This window comes from Hevea brasiliensis, chromosome 16, assembly GCF_030052815.1.
Source record: "Hevea brasiliensis isolate MT/VB/25A 57/8 chromosome 16, ASM3005281v1, whole genome shotgun sequence".
Taxonomy (NCBI): Eukaryota; Viridiplantae; Streptophyta; class Magnoliopsida; order Malpighiales; family Euphorbiaceae; genus Hevea; species Hevea brasiliensis.
The window spans coordinates 65,059,151-65,080,614 of record NC_079508.1 but is presented as its reverse complement, the minus strand read 5'-3'; the positions used below and the strand labels follow the sequence as shown (position 1 = coordinate 65,080,614).

Genomic DNA, 21,464 nt, shown 5'->3' with positions numbered 1-21,464 from the left:
CTTATTCTCTGTTAAGTTTCCATATAATTATAATTAATCAAAAAATTTTTTTCCTTTAATAGTTTGATGGAATTGACTTAATTACATTACAAGTTATAATTAATTAAAAATATGTTTTATATATCAAATTTCTACTTATTTTTTAATCGGATTTAAACGACAATTATGGTCTTGAATTGGAGGATGAGGAAAGCACCGAATTGAATTAATCTTCATTTCAAATTTAACCGAGTCAATTTTGATTATAAATCGAACCGTTGCTATGACTCCATGGTAGGCTCTTCTTTCATGGAACTTGTGGACTCGGTTTTCTGTTGCTAGGTTATAACGAGCACGGAACCCAACCCCACTGCATCAAGATTCAATTGTGGATCCTATTATGGCGTGAGCATTACCAACAACCAAGTAGGCCGGTCATGTTCCGGTTTCAGGATATGGCCCATTGGGCTCTGAATTGGACTCTACGGGGTTGATTTAGAAAAGTTTTGATTTTGGTTTAATTTCAATTCCATTGGGATTGAAATAATTTAATACTTGAAATTTTATTCATCTAAATCCATGTCTGATAATTTTTACAGAGCAATCTCGCATCTCTGTCATCTTTTGCATGTCTAGTTACAAGCATAGCATCATCCAGCTGGTATTCTAAAAACATTCTCTGTATAATCATAAACAGCCGTTGCAAAGTTTAATCCAACCTTCTCAACAAATACATAACTTGAACTTCCTTTGTCAATGGCATGATCCAGTCCCCATATAAATCGGCAACCAAGCTTGGTTCTATTTTGTATACCGGGTCACTTCCATCTTCCTCACAATATATTGTCACCTCTTGCCCGAAAGTTAACGCTTTCATCACCACTCTCTTTTTGATTGAATCTTCAACTTTCTTGTAAGTTAGCAAATCCATCAATCTATCTCCGTCCTGCAAATTTTAGAAACTCCATCGAGGTGAGCATGCTACAACACATAACACAAATCATGGGAATATTTACAGTACTCCCAACAGGTGTTGGGCATACCTGTGCTTTAATGGCAGCTTCATATGCATCTGGTGAGGCCTGAAATTTGGCTTCGGCTACAAATTTTCCATAATGAATTCTTTTTGAGAGAGCCTGCGATCACAACAATGCAGAAGCATTCATCAATATGAATTGTATTACCGATCCATGAATTGATGCAAGCATGCCACTTAAGAGAGAGAGAGAGAGAGAGAGAGAGTTTTAATTATTCAGTTCATGTCGTTAACTTTCGAAAACTTGAGGTGAGGGTGTGAGGCAAATACGAAATTTAAAAGGAAAAAGAGCAAGATAGCCAGGGCAGTTCTAACCCAATAATGCTCTCTCACTATTATGATTATTTTAGCTTCTTCCTATGATGTTCTATAAATATTACTTATATAAAGTATCTTAGACTTATCTTCACTGACACAAGCACCTTCACCTCGCACCTTGTGCCAAGACTTAAAAGAGACCTTGTTGCTTAAGTGCACATGCTGCTTTAAATTTAGCAACTAAATGAATTGCAGCAGTACAATACCATACTTAATGAACAGGCTTTGGAATTTACATAACAGCACAACAAATTCAAATCATATGCATATGTACCATGCAGAGAACAAAAATGCAACAACAATCTGTATGCACTTAAATGAGGCCATATTAAGCCATGCCAGGGACCTATAGGAAAACACCACAAACGGCTCTAGAAAAATTATAGGGAATACAAGTACAAATTTGAGATGGTTTCCTTTTGGAGATAAATTATTTAACAGATGCAATGCCAAGAGCATAGCTGATGCGGTATACCCACTGGTAAAGCAAGTGTCTTAATCATATGATCTAAGCCCATCTTGAGAAAGACCTAAACACAACTTTTGTTCTTATTTTAGACATTCTACTACTCTTGGACTGGGAGAGTTAAATAAGAAATTTTATCAATATTTGAGTAGGGTAATAATTTCTGCTCTATTTCTTTATATACAGATGTAACCATTATTGGCATATTTGGTTTTTAGTTTAACTAAAATATTTTGTGTAAAAACCTAGAGTTCTATATCAATGGCAGATGATCATTATACTTTATATACACAATAAAGCCTCTGAAGGTAAAATTATGCTGCATGAACCTGAAGAAGACAGTCTCATACCAAAAAAAAAAAAAAAGGAAGAAGAAGAAAAGAAAACAGGTACGTCTTGCCCTTTCAACAAACTGCCAAACGAGGACATGAAAAACGCCTATTTTTTCATTTTCCTTTTTCCACCCTTCCTGGGAGTTCTGTCATAGACTTCGTACCAGTGAATCACAAGCAAAGTCTAACCCTACCACAAACGACATGTGAGAGATAGATGGTGATGCCAATATGCTCAGAGAGATCCAAATTGAATGATCTAACTAGCAGTTGTCTTGCCACACTAGCTGCTTATCATTTGCACCATGTAAATAACCATTGCCTATTTGCAATTATAGATTCTTAAGAATACAGCTCCATGAGAAAAGAAGGTGCATTTCACATTACACAGAAACAGAAAAACAACGATTTGAGTTCAAGAGTCAAAACTCATGGAAGTAAACGGTAACCCTCTTATTTCCCTTAACTGTAGGGAATTGAATAAACTACAAGGATATACCTACTTTACCAGTAGGAATCTATGATTCATTTGTGGTCATTATGAGAAGTCAAATGAAATTGCAGTTAAAAAAACATGAACCCTGCTCAAAATAATTTTATGAACTTTAATGTACATACAAAAAACACAAGCATATATACGTGTATACACAAAGAGAGACATAGACACACACATAAAACATACGATTTTTTCCCTCCTGGAAACAGCAAGCTGTGACACAACATGTTTCACTACCATCATGATCTTCCATGGACATTATATGCAGTACACAAATGATCAAAAGCATGAGAGAGAGAGAGAGAGAGAGACCATCAAGGACTTGATTTGCACAAACTTGAAATCTCATATATCATAAGCACAAAACAATTCGCCCAAGTTTGTGATTATCACAGAACATTACCACTGATGGTGTTCAAACTAATCAATATTGGTCACAATGTCATTAGTTAAAATGAATTACCTGCAGGCAGATTGTGTCACAAACAGCAGCCGATCCAGTATTGCCATCATTTCCATCCTTGACCAATCGTGGGAGAAGATCTCTGAAATACATGTCCCATACTTTCTTATTTACATTAATTGAATCAGCAATGGGATGTAACACCTGTTTGTTGAGAAACAAACAAAATCAAAGAGGGAAAAATGTGGCTAAACCCAAGGTTTTCAAACTGGTGAAGACAGAGAGTTAAGATTTTAAAATTTTAAGAGTCGAACAAGAGTTTAACCAGTATACTATTAAATAAATATTAATTATATATTACAAAATTAACAATATCTTAAAACAATAATAGTGTATAATTATAATTAGTAGTTTAATATTTTATAAATAATTAAATTTTAATATGTAATATTTTATAATAAATAATACTTCAAATAAAATTTTCATAATGATAAATTTATTTATATCAATAAAAAAATAAATTTTCATATATTAAAATTTTGTAGAAAAATAAATAGAGAAAATTTAATATATTTTTTATGTTATAAAAGATTATAAAATAGAAAATAATTAAATAAATGAAGTTAACAACTACTAAAATAAATTATTAGCACCATTAATTATTCAAGTGACAAGTTGATGAAATGGATAAACCTTCATTTTCCTTTACAACTGTCACGTGTTAATAGTTATTAATTATTTTATATTGATACAGTATACTCAACTCAACTAAACTTTTATCCTAAAAATTTATTGGGGTCGGTATATTGATACAGTATAATTTAAGTTAATAGAAAAAATAATTTTGATAAATTTTATAAAGTAATTTAATAGATATGTGTGTGTATATGTGTATAAAGAAAAATATGCCAAGTTTGTGATATAATGTAAATGGCAATAACCTTCAAAATGCATCCTTCAGGCCCAGACTTCACGAGCATTAAATATATATTTTTTTAGTAAGATGATCCGCCTAGTTTCAACCCAGCTGGGCTAACCAGGTCAACCCCAATATTCAGAAAATCAGAGTAGTTTTTTTTTTTTTTTTTTTTTTTTTTTTTCTTTAGATAACTGGACAAGTCATTAGTCTGGTTCCCAATTAAACTAGTTCGACTAGTTGGTCCGGTCTGGTTTTCACAACCATGGATAACCACATTCATGAATGAACCGTCATTTTATTAAAATCAATAGGCCAATGCATTTTATACTATCAGCAAATCATTGTTAAAAAAGTTGATCTGATCATAGTCATACTATTTAAAAACTACATTGCATTCATTGGGAGTCATATCACAAGCAAAACCAAGCAATTGCCCCTAATATGCTCAAATAATTAGGTGCAAATTAAGGAAATGTACTCCCTGAGTTCTTTGTGCTGAAAACTTGGTAATGTCAGCTAAAGTATTAGTTTTCTAAATACTGTCAACGACAGTAACTTGTAGCTACTTCTAGATTAAAAGAACTTACCTAAATATCACACACTATTTTGAATGTAGCAGCATGGATATAGGTCCATGAACTAAGAGATTGCAACCTTGAACAAAAACTACATTCAACGTTTTATAGCATCTAATTTTGCACCTGTGGGTACTGCAGAGGTGGCAACAATGGCTCTGGCAAGTCAGGGAAGAAAGGGTGCTCATCAGGGCTCTTGTATCTGCCAACCTAAAGTGCAGTTACAATTTAAGAAAATCAGCAAGACAGCATCAACATGATATATTCTTTATCTAGGAAGTTAAGAAGCATAAGCATATACCTGCGCGTGAAGTTTTTCAGTCTCTTTGAGTATGAAATCTACTAAAGAGCCATGGAAGCCATCCATGGCAAAAGCATTTGGGTCATAGGTATCTGCATTATAACAGTATTGGGATCTCTCCAAAAGGCTATATATTATGCTATCCTCTTGTCGAATCAATGAACGTCTAATATTTTCAAGGGTCAAATTGTCACTCTCATCGACCCTTTTCTTCTTTTCCAACCTACATAGAAGAAAGAATACTTTCATAACTTGGAGGCTTATGGCCAATTAGGAGTCAACTTGTCAAAAAACTTCCAAGAGAATGCAATGAAATCAATTTCAAAACACAAACAACTTGAGCTTCAGAAATATTTCAAACCAAGTAAAGATCTAAACTTTCAGAACAATTAAGCAGTTCTAGAAAAGACTAGAGCTCCAAACAATAAGAAAAAAAAATTCAATCCAAATATTTAGAACAAGGACAAAAGTGGAACAAACTTGTATCGCTAGCAAAAAGTTAGTTATTGAGAAGGTACTTAGTGATCAGTGATCACTTTATACACATTTAAGGTGAAAGTAAATGAGCACAATTTACCCCTTAAGCATGCTTTTCTATGTGTATGCACAATTTGTTGCAGGAAAGCAAATAACCACAGTACATATATAAGCATGATATAAGACAAATTTTAATATAAATGTAAACATCAAAATCAAATGATTTTCTATATCGGATTAAATATCTTCAGCCAACAAATATATGTACACTTGATTGGTTGATTATGATTTATGAGATTAGAGTTCTTCTATTGACAAATGTTCATAAAGTACTTCAAATCCACCACCATATGTACTTTGCAGGTGCCAAGAAACCAATCAACCCAAAAGTTAAAGCTTGTAAGGTCGGTGTCATCTCTAATATGCCTATCTCTCACGCCAAACCTGTTGGGCTTAAAGTGTGTAGTGTGTACAATTGCATGCGCACCACTTGCGTTGAAATTTAATTAATAAGAAGGGCACCCGAGATTTAAATTTTATACCTTTTGATTAGGCCGGCTCAGTTGCTGTCATTAAACCACTCAGCTTAAAAGCCAAGTTTGTGAGGGTCCAAGAATACGCAAAATTTCCAATTTGCGTTATTCACATAAAATAAATGAAATAAGACAAAATCACGAGGGTGTATCACAAACAATCGTGCCAATACAAAAGAACAATACCATGTTGGGAAGGTGGGGGAGGGGTTTGAAGCAAGGGGATAAAAGGGGGTAAAAAGGAAAAAGAAAAAAGAGTTCATCATATACTACAGCAAAGGAAAACATTAACCATTGACAATTGAAATTCCAAAACCGTCCCTTTCATATCAATTATACATCATAAAACAAGCAAACAAAACAATTTCCATTGAATAAAGAATAATCTCATATCATACAGCAAGCAATTCAATATCAAATTGTGAAATTAGACCACAGCCCACCTTAAAGCTTCAAACCTCTTAAAAAAGCCATCTCAGGAAACAGGAATAACATTCAAACAGACAAGTAAAAAAGGGACAAAGAAAAAAGAGGCACAACAGGGATATTCAAAACCAGAAAAAAAAAATACAGAATAACCATTGAGTAGCAAGGGGAATCGTAAAAATTTAACAATTTAAGGCAAAAGAGAGGTTATTCCCATACCCAATTGAAGACGCAAATGCTTGCATTGATACAATGCGTCTCTTTGCCAAGCTTAGCGGCGTTAACGTAGAAGGATCTTTTCTGGTTCTGGGAACGAAGCAGCAACTTGTCCTAAAAAATCTGGATGTATGAGGAGGTGGAAATACTGGCGAGGAAGCTTTCATTAGCTTCGCCTCCATTGCAGAGTACCAAAAAAAGCCTTGAAGTGCAAGAAAAAAAAAAAAGCTACAGAGGAGAGAGAGAGAGAGACAGAGAGAGACAGAGAGAGAGCTATGGAAACCAGAAAGAGTCCAAAGCGTGGGAAAGAAAGTTTGGTGCTTTGGCGGGTGCCTGTGATTATGTGGCAAATTTGGGGTAGGTGACGGCGTGGGAATCGCACGACTTTGCGTTCGAGAAAGTTGTTGCTTGCTCACGGTGAAATGCAGACATCACAGCTATTTTTTATCACCGTATTTTATTTATTTTTATCAATAAATTCCAACTTATTCATTAAATTTTTATTTTTATTTGACTATTTAATTTTATTTTTAATTTTATTTTTAAATTTATAATTAATTACTTAATAAATTATTTAAAATTTAATTTTAAATAATTTAAGTGTTTAATTTATTAAAATTATTATAAAAAATATATAATTGAGTGTTGTAGTTATTAAAATAAAAATATTATTAATATTTTTAAGAGTTATTAAAATATAATATTTTATTTAATTAAATAATAATTTTAAAATAAATAAATAAGTAATAAATAAATAATATTTTATTTGTAATTTTTAATTTATTTTAAATAATTTTTTGAATTTATAACCTAATTAAATAATAATTTATTTATAAATAAATTTGACTTATAAATTAAATTAAATATTTTTTAATTATATCTAAATTATTTTTAATCTTATTTTAATAGTTATGTACAAATTTTATAACAGTTTATCCTTGAAATTTTTAAGTGATTGAGCATATGGATTAAGTCTACACCCAATTGTTCAACTATATAAATAAACTTTTTAAATAGGTAACATGTCTACAATTTTATCCGATTCAATAGATTAATTTTGTAAAAAAAAAAAATAGTCTTCATTAATTACCATCAATATTTTATTTCACTGAAGTGCTTTAGACGTAAATATTCTCAAATTTAATTAATAATAAATTTATTTAAATAAAAATGAAATGAATGTATAAATAAAATTTTGAAAATTGAGTAATTATAATAAGTTTAGAATATAAACAAAATCGTTGATCACTTGGATGGGGTGATTTTTTTAGTAATGTAGCGTGAGATTTAATGTTCAAAAATTTCTATAAAGGGTTCCAGTTTGTTTATTAGGAATTATGTTCAAAATTATAAATTCTCACAATTTAGTGAGAGACAAATAAAAAAAAAAATTCAAAAATCTCTTTATATTTAATATGATGGTACGTCAGAAGGTGTGCTTGTCATATGTAGTTGTAGGTTCGACAAGGAACACTAGTGTACTAAATTCCCCTTCGTTTTCTTTTTACTGACTTCGTTCTTTTTCCTGTTTTAGGGTTCCATCCCCTTTGTCTTGCCGAATTGTGGCCTCCTTTGCCCTTTAAGGATAAGGGTGCCTTACTCTCCTTTGCCCAACAGTGGGTTTTGCTCCTCCCCTTATTCGTGTGGTTGTAAATAGTCCTTTTGGATTTTTGCAAGTCTAAAGCTTCCTTGGTGTGAATACTAGTTGTGGCCTGAGTGGCCTTGATTTCTGGGTATGTGCGTTTTCTGGATGGTTATGGGGAATATGGGAGCACACTGTGTCTGATTAGAGGTGTGGGAGTTTAGGCTAACGTTCGAGGGTTGGATTTAAAGGTAAGATGCGAGTGGGTCACCGACAATCAAGGTCATCGTTGCCTAATGTTCTTCACTAGAATGGTTTACCAATTCTCGTTGTAACACTTCTTTAGTATGTTTCTAGGGCTTAATGGCAAATTGTGCCTCTGTTTATCTTTGGATCCCTAACTTCTCTTTCTTTCCTTTGGGTTGTTGTTGGCTGGGATTTTTTTCAGGCGATCTTGTTGTCAATGTTCCCCATGGTGCTTCAATGCATTGCAATCTTCCCCCTAGTGCTGGTTTGGTCGGTGGTGTTAAGGTCTGGGACGTCTCGCCCTTTGCTCTCTCACAAGCGATGGAAGGAGCTTGTTGCTACCGGATTGGTTACAGGTTGGACTCAACTATGTTAGGGTTTCTTGGTTATGGATTAGGCCTTTTGTTGTAATGGGTTAGGTCCTTTTACCTTTTTTTTTTTTTTGGCATGAGTTTTTTCTCGTAATGGCTTGAAGGCCTTCTTTATCAATGAAACGCCTCTATCCTTCTATAAAAAAAGAAAAAAAAAAAAGAAACATTATATATTTTTTTTTTCAAAGGGCAATTATATTTTAGATTCAAAAGGCCTGAGGCCCATTACAAATTAAAGAAGACCCAAGCCTCAAGATTATACAATCCCAAGGTCTAACAAAAAAAAAGGCCCTAAACCAAACAGCTTACAACCCATAAACAAAGAATCGACCCACTACTAAAGGAGCCCTATATAGACCCAAAGAGAGAACTAGCAGGAGCATCATGCCATCCAAGGTTGCATGCACCACCACCATCAAACAAAGCCTTGGGAAAAGCAAAAACCAACTAATGTCTAAGGCAACAAAGCACGATGGCTTCCAAGAACAATCACCTAATAGTTGCAAATGACCTCAAAAACAACTAGCGAAACGTAAAACTAAAAAGAACCAAGTTTTGTCACCCACTGAAACTCAAGAGCCTTAGGTCAAAATAAACAAGGGAGCCATATGTCACAGCAAATCCTAGTTGAGAAAGGTAGTTGTGGGTCTATTCGGCATTCCACTCATGCCTTTCAAGTCATCCTTCTCAGATTGGAGCCCAACGAGTTGTCCATCAAAAGCCCTCCCGTCTCTCTTTTGCAATGAAACTCAAAGTAACAATCTGCAATCTTCCTCGTGTACCTGTAATTATCAAGAGCACATGCAAACAAGAAACATAACACCTTGAACACAAGAAGGCAGATTAAACAAGGCTCTCTTCTAAATAAAGCTTATATCTGCCAAAAATAACCAAGGACAAAAGACCTATCTATAGCCTACTCAGAGGTGGGGGAGAGTAACCCATAACCGAGTCGGGGAAGAAGGGCTGCCCCTACCCAAAAGGGACAGGGAACCGTTGCTCAAGAGGAAGAAGGGCGAAAGCCTAAGAGAATAGGGACTTTTTTTCAAAGAAAAATTTCTCTCTTAAAATAAGAGAAAGAAGGGCTATTGCAATTTTTGCAACTTTTATGTATAGGAACATGATATTTCAATCATCATTCGTAGAAATACAACATATTTAATACTGCTTACTGGAGGTTTAATTCAAGGGACATAGGAGAACCTTTAACTTCCTTTGTACGTATATCTACAGCTCTCTTTGCACCTTTAATTTCCTCTGCACGTGTTCTAAAACTTTCTTTGCACAATTGTCTTAAGGATTGTTTCCATCTTTTCTTTGACTAACAGTAGCTCTTTGCTCCTATCTTTCTTTGAATTACAACCATTTTATTGTTTAATAAAGATAGTTTTTCTAAATTCATAGAGTTTTTCATGAATTTATATAATGTTCTCTTCCTTTTGATAGACATGGCCATCTATAACTTTTGTTTTCATTATCTTGAAAGGATTTCTAAAAGAGTTATCCTTAATTTTTTTTTTAAAGATCCTTGTCTCAATCTACTTTATGGACAATAAAAATTTTCAAATAAATATTAAGTTGAGAGTGTCAACAAATGGTAGAAAACCTTTAGATTCATCTACTTGGAAATCAAAGTATTTCTAATTCGTATACAATATTTATGTATGCAAAGGTAAATAAAAAATAAAAATTCATTTATTTTATTCCCTATATCTTTAGTAAGGATGTCTCTCTATTTATTCAAATTTTTTTATGAATATAGATGTTAGATTTTATGTCATTTATATTTTAATTATATAAATGAAATCTTCTATCTTAAGGAAAGAAAAGAAGAACTTTCATAAGTCCGGTGCTCTAATGCTTAACATTAATGAACCCCGCATTGCACTGCGATATGACTTCGATTTCCTCGCTTTTGAGGTCGATTAGTCAATTAATCATTCATTTCATGTTCTGTTTCTTATTTTTATTCTTTCCTTTTGAAACCATTTTTATAATTTATTTTAATTCAATGACTTTTGAAATAAAAATTAAAAATAAAAAATAATAAAATATTTTTTATTTTGATTATATTGGGTCCTAGTTAGGCTCAGCCCACACCATCAATAGAAACTGTTAACTGAACAGGTCATAGAGCTCAAAACAACATTACATACTCAAACTCCAGAAATCCTTAAATTCTATCTCGTCTTAGCATCCTCAAACCCTTAGGGGTGTTTAGTTCATCTATTCGGTATAATTAATAGTTGATATAGTGTTTAGCAAATTTAAAAAAGCAAAACGATGAGTAACTGAAATGATACCCATCAACTTTAATTTATATTAACTCTATTTTTAGAGCTATTCTCACTAAGCTGATAACTAATTTTATTTTATTTTTTATTTAGACCATATTCTTCTTTTTCATTTAACTCAAAAATTAATATTATTAATGCTTTTATCTTTTTTATTTATAATTTTAAAATCTTAATTAGCACATTATAATTTTATTAAAATATTTTTATTAATAATATAAAATATAAAATATTTATGTAAAAGTACGTTTTTTATATTTAAGAACTTGAAATTAATCATAAGTTTTTTTTATCAACAATAATAATTACTTTATTATTTTATAACTATATTTTTAAAGTTATTTAATTATTTTTTAAATAATTTAATTATTTTTATTTTAATAATAAAATAAATGATATAATATAATAAATCAATAATTATATATTTATTTTAATAATACAATAAATGATATAATATATTAAATCAATAATTATTTATTTAATTTAATAATACAATAAATGATATAATATATTAAATCAATAATTATTTATTTAATTTAATAATAAAATAAATAATATAACATAATAAATTTATAATATTATATTTATTTCAATAATAAAATAAATTATATGATATATATTCTTATTAGTTATTTTACATATTAACAGCAACTGCTAAATATAATTTTACCAAATACTTCAATATAAATCAGCAATCATCGACTATCAACTATTAGCTAACAGTTATAGTTATTCGTTGTATTCAACAGTTAAACCAATCCTTACTCTTATTAAGGAGATCTTCTGTCATATCCCTGTAATTAACATATTTCCCTTTTGCAAGTATTTCCTATTAAGAAGATATTCCTAATTAGAATTGTTTGCTATCATATCCCTGTAATTAGCTTCTTTCCTTTCTGTTTGTATTTTCATATTATTCAGGTTTGCCTTATATAGGATTCTTCTCCTATATAAATTGCAATTATTCTTTTCAATGAAAGTATGAATAATAATCTTTTTTCAAGTATTGTTATGGTATCAGAGCACTAGCCAAACGGCACGATCAATTTTTTTTTTCTTTCCCCAAGCCATGGCCAACATCACCCCTTCTCAACCTCCATCATCCAATCCAAACACCTCCACCATTTCTGCCACCTTCACCGAGACAATCATCTGATATTGTTCAACAGGTATTAGCATCAGACACCACATATGCAGTGTGGCAAACATTGTATAATTTATATGCAAGGCCATCCCGTGCTCGTTTACTTGGCTTAAAGGAATCTCTTGCCAATGCACAAAAAGGAACTCAATCCATGGTCACCACCTTAAACTCCGTAGGGTGTACCTTAACCATGGATGATATCACTCTTCACGTGCTCCATGGCTTGCCTTCCGAGTACAATGGTATTGCAGATGCTCTTCGTACATGAGATACTTCGGTCTCATTTGACGAACTCTACGAAAAGCTAGTGGATTATGAAGCATACTTACAATGCAAATCCATCTCAGTTTCTAATTCAGTCACCGTCAATGCAGTGACTTGTGCCAATAATTCCTTTGCTACTCGCACCAACAAAAATCCACGACCTTCCAATGGCCAAGGTCAATCTACTGGTTCTAATCATGCACATCAGTCTGGAAATCAACGTTCCAACAATAGACAGAATATAAATCGGGTTGTTTGTCAACTCTGTGACAAGCCTGGTCATGTTGTAAAGCAATTTCATAAACTTCAAGCAATCTTTCCTTGGCTTGGGAATCAACCATCTTCCTCATCTACCAATGTTCCTCAGGCAAATTTTGTTTCTACCAATAACACAATTGACTCTGGTGCATCCCATCATGTGACCAATGATCTACAAAATTTATCCCTTCACTCAGAATATGATGGAGCCGAATATATAATGCTTGGTGATGGTACAAGTTTAAGAGTGACTCACTCTGGCTCCACATCCTTACCCTCTTCTCATAGACCTCTACATTTATCACATGTTTTATGTGTTCTTAACATGCAAAAGAACCTTATTTCTGTTTATCGATTATGCTCTACCAATAATGTTTCAGTTGAATTCTCACCATGTTCTATTGTTGTGAAGGATTTCAGCACGGGAGCACCTCTAGTAACGGGAAAGCCTAAGGATGGAGTTTATGAGTGGCCTCTTCAGCATTGTTCTTTCTCCTCAAATAAAGGTTCTCTTGCACTCTCTACAAAATTGTCTAATTTCTCTCTTTGGCACTGTCAGCTTGGTCATCCATCGTCCCCTATTGTCCATCAAGTTTTGAAATTTTTAAAGTGTTTGTTCCTTCTAGGTCATCCAATTTTGTTTGCAGTTCTTGTAAATGCAATAAAATGCACAAACTATCTTTTGGTCAGTCTTCAATAAAATCAAAATTCCCTTTGGAATTTATTTATTTCGATGTGTGGGGATCTGCTCCTCTTTCTGATGTCAATGGTTACAAAAACTACCTAATTTTTATTGATCATTTCATTAAATATGTGTGGTTATATCCATTAAAGGCCAAGTCTGATGTTTCTTCTATTTTTCCAAAATTTAAAGCCACTATTGAAAAATTCTTCAATCGTCAAATTATTTCTCTATATTCTGATAATGGGGGTGAATTCATTCATCTACGTAATTTTCTTTCTTCACATGGCATTTCCCATTTCCTTACCCCACCACACACTCTTGAACATAATGGTATGGCTGAACGTCGTCACCGACATATCGTAGAAACAGGACTTACCCTGTTGCATAATGCAAAATTGCCTCTCTCTTACTGGTCCTATGCATTTCAGACTGCCATTTATCTTATAAATCGTGTGCCCACACCTATTTTAAATAATGACTCACCATATTTGCGCATCTTTGGGTCTTTACCCAATTATCAAAAATTACGTGTGTTCGGTTGTCTATGTTTACCTTGGTTCTGGCCATACTCCAAACACAAATTAGAGCCGCGCTCAAGGCCGTGTGTCTTCTTGTGTTACTCTCAAAATTAGAGTGCCTACTTGTGTCTAGATCCCTCTTCCTCTAAAATTTTTGTCTCTCGTCACGTGGACTTTGTTGAGGATCAGTTTCCATTTGCTCAGTTGACGTGTTTTCAACCTCGGGTCCATGAGAATGTTGTGCAAGATTGTGTTCCTCACTATGTGCTGCCTCTTTCTCATTCGATACCACCTGTTCTGGCCAGCTCCTCCACTCCTTCACTGTAGACTGTGGTGCCCAGAGGCATTAATAATTCTTCTGATACAACTGAGCAGGTATGAGCACTAATTTGCTTTCTTCCCCATATGTTGTTTCCTCTTTTGTAGATTCACCACCCACTTCTTTTCCTACTCCTACATAGTCTCAATCCCTACCCATCATTGAAGCTGCAATTCCTTTGTCAAGTGACTCCATTCCCACAAATAACCATCCCATGCTTACAAGAGCCAAAAACAATATTAGAAAACCAATTCAGAACATGTGCTTAACCACTCAAATAACCACCACTTCCCCTTTTCACAAAACCAAAAAAGAGCCCATAACAGTCACTCAAGCTCTTAATGATCCGGATTGGAGGTCTGCTATGCAAAATGAATATGATGCTTTAATGCGTCAAGGAACATGGTCTCTTGTTCCACCAGATTCCTCTCAGCATTTAATTGGTTCTAAGTGGATTTTTCGAATTAAAGAAAATTCAGATGGGACTCTTAACAAGTATAAAGCTAGGCTTGTTGCTCAGGGGTTCACTCAGAGGCCTGGAATTGATTACATTGAAACATTTTCTCCGGTTGCCGAGCATACTACTATTCGCGTACTCTTGTCCATTGCAGTGGCTGCTAATTGGCCTTTGCGGCAGCTTGATGTTAATAATGTGGTCCTTCACGGGCAGCTCATAGAGGATGTCTTCATGGCTCAACCAAAAGGCTTTGTTGATGTCTCTCGACCCAATTATATGTGTAAGCTTCACAAGGCCATCTATGGTCTTAAGCAGGCACCTCGGGCATGGTACTTAGAATTACGAGATTATTTATTATCATTGCTTATTTATTTGCTCCACTGCTAGTGTTACTGTAACACCCCCGTTGTATAGCCTGGTATATTTCACTGTTCCGGAGACCGGTGTCGGTCCAGACAATTAATGGGATTAGGGCCACACTTAAGACAATTTGAGAAGCCATAAACACAAATAATTAGTAATGTTTAATTAGTTAACTATAAATAAGAAAAACAGAACATAAGAAGTTAAACGAGCCGAGTCACGCGATGAGTGACCTCCTGAACGATCAAGTCGTTTTAAACTCAAATTTCGAACCGTAAAAAGTGACGCTGCGGTCCTTAGGACCCTTATGGACACAGTGGAAAAGAGAAAATCACGAAAAAGAACTGTTAAGTCAGTCAAATAATTAGGTCAGGGAGCCGAAAGAAATATGGAATTATTTGCAAACCGGGATGAACCGGCGAGGGGCGATTTGGTCAATTGACCAGAGTGACTCACCTAATCACAAATAAAATCGGAGAAAAGAAAATTTCTGAATCGAGAATTAAATTAAAGAACTAATAGAAAAAAATAAATAGAAAAAAAAAAGAAAAAGAAAAGAAAGAAGTTAGAAAAGTCAAAGATGATGTCATAAAAGATTAATTAAGTTATTTTATTAATTTGGAAATTTTGGTCTTCAAAAAATGGATAAAAATAAAAATTCAAAAACATTTTTTTTTGCTTCTTCTTTTGCTTTTCCCGTAGCTCTCTCCTCTCCCTCTCTTCTTATGTTGTTCCATCATTTTTAAGCAAGAAAAGCTTGGAATTCTTGGTTCCTTTCCATAAATCCTCTAAATCCCAACCTAGAAATTTTATTTACCAACCATAATAACTCTCATAAGGACTTCTTTAAAGCTTGTTATTACTACTTAAGAAGGAGATTTCAAGAAGAAAGAAGAGCAAAGGTTAGGGTTTTGAAGCTTTAAGTGAGGTTAGCATATCAAACCCTTTATTTTTCCATTTAAATGCATGTTTAGGTAATTAAGTGAGCTTAGAACTTGATTTAAATGAAACAAATATGGGAGAGGGACCAAACTGAAATTTGGGCAGCTTGATAGGAGTATGATTTACATGAAATTGATGCATTAGAATGAGTTTAAAAGCTTTGATTAGTTGAATGGTTAAGGTTAAGTGCACTAGTTATGGTTAAATGCAAGAGTTAGTGAGTTTAGGGTTTCAATGCAAGGGTTTATGAATCAAAAATTGGAGAAATGCATAAATGGCATATTTGACCTATTGTGAAATGAAATAATGATCAATTAGGACCAAATAAATTGTATGGGAATGGTGGAAAATTTAGTTAAATTCGTAGGTCAATGGTCATGCTGCTGGCAGCATGACCAAACCCACTTTGAAGGACCAAAACTCAAATTTTACAAGCCTAATGGATATGCCACCAATTGGAGATGAAAATAGACATAAAAGAGCACAACTTTCATTAAGGAACCATGACCAAAAACTGACTAAAACTTGGTGAAACAATTGACCAAAGTGAGTTGATAGCCGGCTGCACCAAACTGACCAAATGAACAGTAACTGTTCATTTGGTCATAACTCGAGCTAGGTAGGTCAAATTGACCTGAAATTTTACCAGCAATTAGATATGATATAGACCTAAAACTTTCATGAAGAACACCAACCCAAATTAGGCCATTAACTCATTCAAATCATTGAGCAAAGTTAAAATTACTGTACTGAAACTCTGCAGAATTTTCAGTGGAGCAGCAATGTTTGGATGGCTATAACTCTCTCTAGAAAACTCGGATTTAGGCGATTCTTGAACCGATGGAAACCTAAGACGTAGTAGAACATTTCATCTGAAGAAAGTTAGACCAAATTATGAACTTAACTTGATCAAATTACTGACCAAAGTTGGACCAAAAATCTGCCAGCACCTAAATTGCAGTATGAGCGATTGCACGTGAACAGTAAACTTATTTTGGCCATAACTTGAGCTACAAAACTCCGATTGAGGTGATCCAAAAATGAGAATACACTTTAGACAATAAGGAACATTTTCTATGAAGGAAGTTTTGTCAAATTCCAATAGTAGATCGACCAATGGAATAGTGCAACTTCGGAGCACAAAACCGAAAATTGGCAATTTTGCCAAAATGACCTATGCTTTGAAAAAGTGACCAAAACTAACAAGTTTAATGAACAAAATGTGGTATGTGGGTGAAGTTGAAGTTCCCATACCTATTAATCCTTAGAAAGTCAATTATTTGACTTGAATAGTGCAGTGAATAGTAACCCGAAACACAAAATTTCGAGAACGTCGAATTTAACACGTTAGAGCTAAGTAAATGCGAAGTTAAAATTTATTTTGGGATTTATGTTAAGTTCTAGTACTGAAACATTGTAAAATTTTGTGTTTCAGTTGAAAAGAATATCGGAAAGGAACCCGAGGAAACGAGTCGAGGCTAAGGGACGACTCGCTTGAGGTTTGTGCACAATAAACCCTATTTAAGCATTTTATCCTTGAAAAATTGATTTATTACGCATTATGAATTTATGAACTTTTGTGTTGCCACCTTGTGATCAAATTGTAACTTTGGAAATGGATTGATTTTTTGTATGCAATATTTGAATGAAATGTTTGAAATGAATTTTTGATTCACACTTAGCATGACAGTTACTTATTATTCCTCCTCCATTTATGGGGTTGAGATCGTTTATTTTCCTCCCTCTCTGGCTTGCCAGTTGAGGTTGTAGATCGGATGAGTACTCATTAGCTAGCTAGCCACCTCCCTCATTGGTTTCGATTAATGGGGTTGAGATTGCTTTGTCGTGGTGTACAACACGGCATTGATCGGAAATTTTGTGTCATGGCTTAAGTTGTGTACGACTTTGGCAACACTGTGTTTACGCAATTGTTTGACTAAACTGTTGTTTAATATATGATTTGACAAAATGAGTTGTTATGAGCTTGATATTTGTGAAATGTGATTGTGAAGTGTTCAAATTATGTTTCATCAATAAATGATTTATGTATCACATTTTAAATCTTTATTGTGCACCACTGAGTATGTTTATACTCAGCGATAGTTTAATTTACTGTCGCAGATAAGAGCAAGGAAAAAGCAGCAGAGTGAGCTGCTACTGAGTTGAAGATCACATCAAGCTTTTGTACGGGTATTGTTTTATACCCTTATGGTTATTTTGATGTAAATCAGTAATGTCATAAGTATCAATGTAAATTGAGCAGTTGTAAATAAATTGTAATAATATTATTTTGGGTTTGTTTCTGTAAATTTAATATTTGTAAACATGAATTTTCTACTTTATGTTTTGTAAATGAAGATATTAAATACTTTGAGATGAGAAATCTTGATTTGTATTGTGAAATTATTTGAAGTGCCTTGATTGAGTTGATTTGAGAATTATTGGTGGTTGGGAGTTGTGAAATATGTTTGGAAGTGCTTTTTACAGGTATTTGAAAACTGTTTCTCAAAATACAGAGGGAACTCACAAAATTTTTATAAAATTTATGCAAAATTTAAATGCACAAAAATTTTTACTAGTCCTTAAGCTTTGAATAAATGGTTTTTAATTCCTACCAAAATGCTCACCACTTCCAAAATGTAAGAAAATTGTTTTAAAATCCCTTGTAGGGTACTTAATGAGTTATCGGTAGGTGAAGTTCGGTAGTTCATTAAGTATTCTACGGGATCATGTTATGCCTTACGGAGGGGTAAGGTGTGACAGTTACTCTCTATTTAGTTGTCTATGTTGATGATCTCATTATGACAGGAAATGATATTAAGTTTATTAATCAGTTTATCAGCAAACTTGGGCATCGATTTTCTATTAAAGATCTTGGCTCTTTGAATTACTTTCTAGGTGTGCAGGTTGTTAGAATTGATCATGGTTTGTTTCTTTCTCAACGGAAGTATATTGAGGACATAGTTGATCGGACTTTAATGACTGGTGCAAAACCAGTTCCTACTCCGCTTGCTGTCGGTAACTCTTTGTCTCTCAATGACAGTGCCTTATTGGATAATCCCTCTGAATATCGTACAATTGTTGGCTCTCTACAGTATCTTGGGCTCACTCGACCAGATATTGCTTTTGCTGTAAACAAGCTAGCTCAATTTTCTACTACTCCTACTGTTAATCATTGGGCTGTAGTTAAAAGAGTTATTCGCTATCTTATTGGCACCATTGACAAAGGTCTGCAATTTCATTGTCATTCTTCTTAGCATGACAGTTACTTATTATTCCTCCTCCATTTATGGGGTTGAGATCGTTTATTTTCCTCCCTCTCTGGCTTGCCAGTTGAGGTTGTAGATCGGATGAGTACTCATTAGCTAGCTAGCCACCTCCCTCATTGGTTTCGATTAATGGGGTTGAGATTGCTTTGTCGTGGTGTACAACACGGCATTGATCGGAAATTTTGTGTCATGGCTTAAGTTGTGTACGACTTTGGCAACACTGTGTTTATGCAATTGTTTGACTAAACTGTTGTTTAATATATGATTTGACAAAATGAGTTGTTATGAGCTTGATATTTGTGAAATGTGATTGTGAAGTGTTCAAATTATGTTTCATCAATAAATGATTTATGTATCACATTTTAAATCTTTATTGTGCACCACTGAGTATGTTTATACTCAGCGATAGTTTAATTTACTGTCGCAGATAAGAACAAGGAAAAAGCAGCAGAGTGAGCTGCTACTGAGTTGAAGATCACATCAAGCTTTTGTACGGGTATTGTTTTATACCCTTATGGTTATTTTGATGTAAATACTGTAATGTCATAAGTATCAATGTAAATTGAGCAGTTGTAAATAAATTGTAATAATATTATTTTGGGTTTGTTTCTGTAAATTTAATATTTGTAAACATGAATTTTCTACTTTATGTTTTGTAAATGAAGATATTAAATACTTTGAGATGAGAAATCTTGATTTGTATTGTGAAATTATTTGAAGTGCCTTGATTGAGTTGATTTGAGAATTATTGGTGGTTGGGAGTTGTGAAATATGTTTGGAAGTGCTTTTTACAGGTATTTGAAAAACTGGTTTCTCAAAATACAGAGGGAACTCTGTCAAAATTTTTATAAAATTTGCGGCAAAATTTAAATGCACAAAAATTTTTACTAGTCCTTAAGCTTTGAATAAATGGTTTTTAATTCCTACCAAAATGCTCACCACTTCCAAAATGTAAGAAAATTGTTTTAAAATCCCTTGTAGGGTACTTAATGAGTTATCGGTAGGTGAAGTTCGGTAGTTCATTAAGTATTCTACGGGATCATGTTATGCCTTACGGAGGGGTAAGGTGTGACAGTTACTCTCTATTTAGTTGTCTATGTTGATGATCTCATTATGACAGGAAATGATATTAAGTTTATTAATCAGTTTATCAGCAAACTTGGGCATCGATTTTCTATTAAAGATCTTGGCTCTTTGAATTACTTTCTAGGTGTGCAGGTTGTTAGAATTGATCATGGTTTGTTTCTTTCTCAACGGAAGTATATTGAGGACATAGTTGATCGGACTTTAATGACTGGTGCAAAACCAGTTCCTACTCCGCTTGCTGTCGGTAACTCTTTGTCTCTCAATGACAGTGCCTTATTGGATAATCCCTCTGAATATCGTACAATTGTTGGCTCTCTACAGTATCTTGGGCTCACTCGACCAGATATTGCTTTTGCTGTAAACAAGCTAGCTCAATTTTCTACTACTCCTACTGTTAATCATTGGGCTGTAGTTAAAAGAGTTATTCGCTATCTTATTGGCACCATTGACAAAGGTCTGCAATTTCATTGTCATTCTTCTCTGGTTCTTCATGCCTTCTCAGATTCTGACTGGGGTGGTGATAAAGATGAACGGTCTTCTACTTCAGCTTATGTTGTCTTCTTGGGCAAAAATCCTATTTCATGGAGCTCTAAGAAGCAACGTGTGGTTGCCAAATCATCGACAGAAGCAGAATATCACTCCATTTCTGCCACTGCATCTGAACTTTGTTGGATTCGCAATCTTCTGTTGGAGCTAGCTATTCCATTGTCTAAGCCACCAGTCATTTATTGTGATAATCTTGGAGCAACTTATGTAACTACCAAACATATTTTTCACTCTCGTATGAAACATTTAGAGATCGATTACCACTTTGTTCGTCAACTGGTTCAGTTGGGTAAACTTCGTGCCTCTCATATTTCTAGTCAAGATCAATTGGCGGATGTGCTCACTAAAGTTCTTCCACGCTCTGACTTTGGGCGTTTTCGTTCCAAGATTGGTGTTTCAGATCAACCACCATCTTGAGGGGGTGTATTAAGGAGATCTTCTGACATATCCCTGTAATTAATATATTTCCCTTTTGCATGTATTTCCTATTAAGAAGATATTCCTAATCGGAATTATTTACTGTCATATCCCTGTAATTAGTATCTTTCCTTTCTGTTTGTATTTCCATATTATTCAGGTTTGCCTTATATAGGATTCTTCTCCCGTATAAATTGTAATTATTCTTTTCAATGAAAGTATGAAT

General features: G+C 33.8%; 1 protein-coding gene across 1 annotated transcript; it reads right to left on the bottom strand.

Annotated features, from left to right (window-relative positions):
• Positions 1-523: 523 nt before the first annotated feature.
• Positions 524-6,796, bottom strand: LOC110666181 (chorismate mutase 1, chloroplastic). Its single transcript, XM_058138298.1, has 6 exons — positions 6,481-6,796; positions 4,826-5,048; positions 4,651-4,734; positions 3,091-3,234; positions 1,023-1,115; positions 524-925 (listed from the first exon to the last, which is right to left on the bottom strand). Exons 1-6 carry the CDS (start codon positions 6,657-6,659, stop codon positions 689-691), a joined length of 960 nt encoding a protein of 319 aa, XP_057994281.1. The 5' UTR covers positions 6,660-6,796; the 3' UTR covers positions 524-688.
• Positions 6,797-21,464: the final 14,668 nt, after the last annotated feature.

Excerpts from the sequence above, each read along its gene's own strand:
- LOC110666181 (XM_058138298.1), bottom strand. The coding sequence starts at position 6,659 with ATGGAGGCGAAGCTAATGAAAGCTTCCTCGCCAGTATTTCCACCTCCT. Across the intron at positions 5,049-6,480 it reads GCATTTGCGTCTTCAATTGG|GTTGGAAAAGAAGAAAAGGG; the intron begins GTATGGGAATAA and ends TCTTCTATGTAG. Across the intron at positions 4,735-4,825 it reads CTGAAAAACTTCACGCGCAG|GTTGGCAGATACAAGAGCCC; the intron begins GTATATGCTTAT and ends ACTGCACTTTAG.